Here is a 4,417-nt window from a genome sequence, read left to right as displayed (position 1 = left end):
TCAAAGAATCCTCAGCTTCCAGAGACCCAACCCATAATGGTGCAATAGGAACTGGGCATATACAATGAAGACTTACAGTGAAGGACAGAAAAATAGAGAGGAGATAGCAGGCACTATTCTGTTGTGAATAACCAAGGCCAGTGAGCAGGAATCGTAAGAATTCATGGCCCTGACAGTGAAGCACTTGTCAGTTAGTGTTTCACAGTGAAGCACTGTTAATTAGCCACTTTGGAAGTGCTGGTTCTGTTGAGATGATGTACACCATCCTTTGTGGCTCCTGGCTCTGCACTCTTGCATTTCTTACTTGTTTCTTATTTTCTGTGGCCACACCTTAGTTGGACATTTCTTGGGAACTAAAAAGCATTTCAAGGAGTCAAAAATGCAAATGAAATGTGTACATTGCTGTGCACTGGAAATGCAAAACTTCAGGGGTGACTTGAAGGAAGGGGAGAAGGAGGATGACAGTAAAGCAGCAGAAAGAGTGAGGAATTTGTGATAACAAGATTATCTAATATTTAGTTTGAGTTCTTTTGGCAATACATCAGGAAAGTATGTTATATAGTAACAGATAACTTGTGCATGATGTTTGCAGAAAGAAGAAAAAAAAAAGCTAAGTACTATTGTGGACTGACTTCAAAACAAAAGCACCAGACAACAGTTAGCCAGAGTGCTTTACTTGAAGCAGAAACTCAAAACCAGAGGTGTTCATAAAAATCTAAACCACATGTTAATTTGTAAATATTGTAAACTGCAGTGAGAATCAACTAGGCGCTCCCAGTTCATGAAATGAGGGCGAGAGAGCATTTCAGCTACACGTTAAAGGCTCTTATTTGACACCTGGATGACACTATTATCTATTGATTCATTAATCCAGTATTTGTTGTCTACCACACAATAGGCACTATTTTATACATAGGGCATGGGGATCCATCAGTGAACAATATGGACCAAAATCCCTGCCTTCAGATAGCTTACATTCTCATTATCTGAAGGAAACCATACCAAGTACTATACACAGTTATCATACTGTTTCATGACAATAAATCTGACAGTTTGGATGAAATGGCTAAATTCCTTGGAAGTCACAGTTTACCAAAATTGACAGAGGAGGAAATAGAAAATCTGAATAATCCCATAACTATTAAAGAAATTGAACTCATTACTAAAAGCCTTCCCAGAAAGAAAACCCAAGGCCAACTAGCTTCACTGGTGAAATTCTAAACATTTATGAAAGAAAAGAATCAGAGGAATCACTTCCCAGGTCTATTTAGGAGGCCATCAGTAGTTCGATGTAAAAGCTGACAACATTAGAGGAAAGGAAAGTAATAGACCCATCTTTACATATACATAAATGCAGAGGTTCTAAGCAAATCTAGCGAGCTACATTATCAATAGACAAAATACATCATGACCAAATATCATTTATTCTGGGGCTGCAAGGGTAGTTTCATGTGCAGAAATTAATCAGTGTAATGTATGATGATATAAATGAAAGAATAAAACTAATATCTTTATGTATGTATAAATGCATGTCATACAATCCAGTAGCCATTCATGATATTAAAAAGAAAACTCTTAATAAACTATGAATACAAAGAAATTTCTGTAATCTGATTAAAAATAGCTTTAAAAAATTTAAGCAAAATTTTAATGGTAAAATAACTAAGGTTTTCCCCTTACTATATACTCTGTCATCTAAACTTTATAAATTCCCCATCACTTTCTCTTCTCTTCCCTTGTACTCTTTGGCAACCTTCACTTTATCCCAGGGTAGAGGCTGACGTCCAAAATTAAAATGACACCTTAGGTCACTTTTTCCCCCAAATCAGGGACACCAAAGTATTTTCCCTGATGAATATCTTAGTATGACCCACGGTAAGATGAAACTGAAATGGGAGCAGGGTTAAGAGCATGCAGAGCTCAAAAATGTCCTCCAGCCTCCTCACATTGCCTGCATAACTCTGCTTCTGTGGGTGGTAAAGCAGATTTAGTTCTTGTGTCACTGGTCTGGGTTACATCCTCACTAAAGGCTCTCTCCAGACTGGCAGGCAGGGTGTGGATCAATCTCTCTTGGAAGTCTTGGCCCACAAAGACGTAGGAGTGTTGGGTTGAGGCAGCTGTTGAAGAGGGCCAGGGAGCTTGTTGGATTAACAAAGACACGAAGAATTTTGTACTTACCCTCCAAGAGTATCTCTTTAAACCAGACTGTGCTTAGAAGGGCAACCAGTTGAAAGGGGAACCAACAGAGAAAGAAGGAAGCCACAATAGCAGCAAGGACCTGTAAGGGACGGCTAGATTTAATCATGCTTCTTTTGCATATCTTGGCAGCAATGAGCCCATAGCATATAGCAATGATGGACATTGGCATGCTGAGGCCAGTGATAAACCAGATGATCCCGCTGGCCCTGAATATGGAGACAGTCAACTTTGTCCTCTCTTCAATACTGTTGCCCCAGGGTGCAAAGTTGAAACTACAGTATATATTCCCTGTTCCATCATTTACTGTAGTCAAGAAGATGAAAGCTGGCAAGGTGAGGATTAGGGCAAGAATCCACGGTCTGATGATCACTTTTGTAGCCAGACTTACAGTACAGTGGTTCTGGGCCCAGACTGGATGCAGGACACAAATACAGCGGTCCAGGGCAATGCAAGCAATGAGGAAGACACCCCCAAACAGGTTTATGTCCACCACAATGTGAACCACCTTGCATAGGAATGAGCCAAAAGGCCACTGTTCTCTCATGGCCTTTGAGACAGTGAGGAATGGTAGGGTGGCAATGAAGGAGAAGTCGGCTAAGGCGAGGTTCAGGTAACAGATGGTGCTGACTGTGCGTGCCATCCGGAATCCAGCCACCCAGATCACAAGCCCATTGCCCAAGATCCCAAGGACAGAGGTGATCTCAAGCACCACCAGTGACAGAATCCACAGAACTGTGTAGCCAACAGACTCTTGGGGCATCTCTTCAGGTCCGTCCGTAGGGTTGGAGATGTTGCTTTCCATCTTGCCCACACCTGAAACATTTCAACAATTGCCATGTCTCATCTGTGGAACCATCTTAACAACATCTTAACAACATCCCTATTCATGGTCAACATCCAACCAAGACACCCACTACTGAAACTTGTGGCCAGTCATATAAAATTGGCACTCCCTTGGCTTTTACTTTGGGAAAGGATAGTTCTCCTTATTCCCATATTTTTCAGATGCATTCCACCTATCAGGCTGATTGCTTAGACAAGAGGATGACAAGGCTCCTGTTCACTAGCAGAAAACTACGCTGAGGATGTACAGTTAAGAAAAAATTGATTGGTAGACAATTATGGCCTCGGGAGGGAAACACTAGACTCAGAGTCAGTAGGTTCAACTCTCACCCATGATTCACTGCATAGATGCTGGCAAGCTCGGCAAGCTCTTTCAGCCCCAGGTTCTCCAAGACTCCCAGCTCCCACTATGAGAACCTTTTGCCTCCTGTTTGCTTAGTATTGAGGTTAAGGTTTCAGAGTTTGGTTTGAGTTTATAATTGAGGGCCTTGAACAGTTACTGGTAGCATGTAGTAATGTTGTTACATCATGTGGATTCTGTGCTAGAAGAAGTCAGCAAAGGGGGCCCTATCTCTACTTTCAGCCTTCTGTTTCTCATTGCTTGATATGGAACTCTTCTGTGGGATGTGAAGAATTTTTACCCATTGCATGGCGTTAGTGTTCTACGGGGTAAAGAGTATGAGAGTAATCAAATTTGTTAGGAGTATCTGTTATCAAAGACCATGCACTGTGTTAACTGCTATATATGGGGATCCAGTTTGATCTACATAAGAATGCTATAATGCTTGTTATTTCTGGTTTTCATAAGAATAAACTGATGTTCAGAGCAATTGTAGAAAGTGCCCAAAGTCACTTCAGTAGTAAGTGGTAGAGGAAGGACTTTGACCCAGGTTAATCTAGTTTTCTCTGTTACACAACCAGGCACTGCTGGTTGCCCCTAACGTCCATTCCCCTAGTCTCTTCTGCCCAAACAATTTTGTTTAGTTACTCATCCTTCAGGAAAGGTGTTCTTCTCTCAGTCTCTGGAGGCAAATTCTGATTAGTTTCACCAGAAATTGGAATCCCCTTTGCTTTGCAAAGGCTTGGTTTAACAGTGGGCACATGACTAAATCCTGGACAATAATGTGGGAAGATATCCGAGGGAGATTCTGGGGTAGATTTCCTTGCGCTTAAGAATAAGAATCCCATCCACCAACAGATTAATAGATAAAGAAGATGTGATATATACAGATACACACACACACACACACACACACTGGAATATTATGTAACCAAAAAAATGGAAATCCTGCCATTTGCAATGACGTGGATAGAACTAGAGGGTATTATGCTAAACTAAATAAGTCAATCAAAGAAAGACAATTATCATATGATC

The 4,417-nt window shown here is 41.1% G+C and overlaps 1 protein-coding gene across 1 annotated transcript; it reads right to left on the bottom strand.

The window, feature by feature from the left end:
- Window positions 1-1,920: 1,920 nt before the first annotated feature.
- Window positions 1,921-3,001, bottom strand: FPR2 (formyl peptide receptor 2; the record flags this gene model as incomplete). The annotated part of the gene is given in 2 exon segments (XM_080828588.1): window positions 1,921-2,097; window positions 2,099-3,001. Coding segments are annotated over 2 exon segments (1,080 nt in total).
- Between the last annotated feature and the right edge of the window lie 1,416 nt (window positions 3,002-4,417).

Source organism: Martes martes (assembly GCF_963455335.1).
Source record: "Martes martes genome assembly, chromosome: 17".
Taxonomy (NCBI): Eukaryota; Metazoa; Chordata; class Mammalia; order Carnivora; family Mustelidae; genus Martes; species Martes martes.
This window is presented reverse-complemented; position numbering and strand designations above follow the sequence as displayed.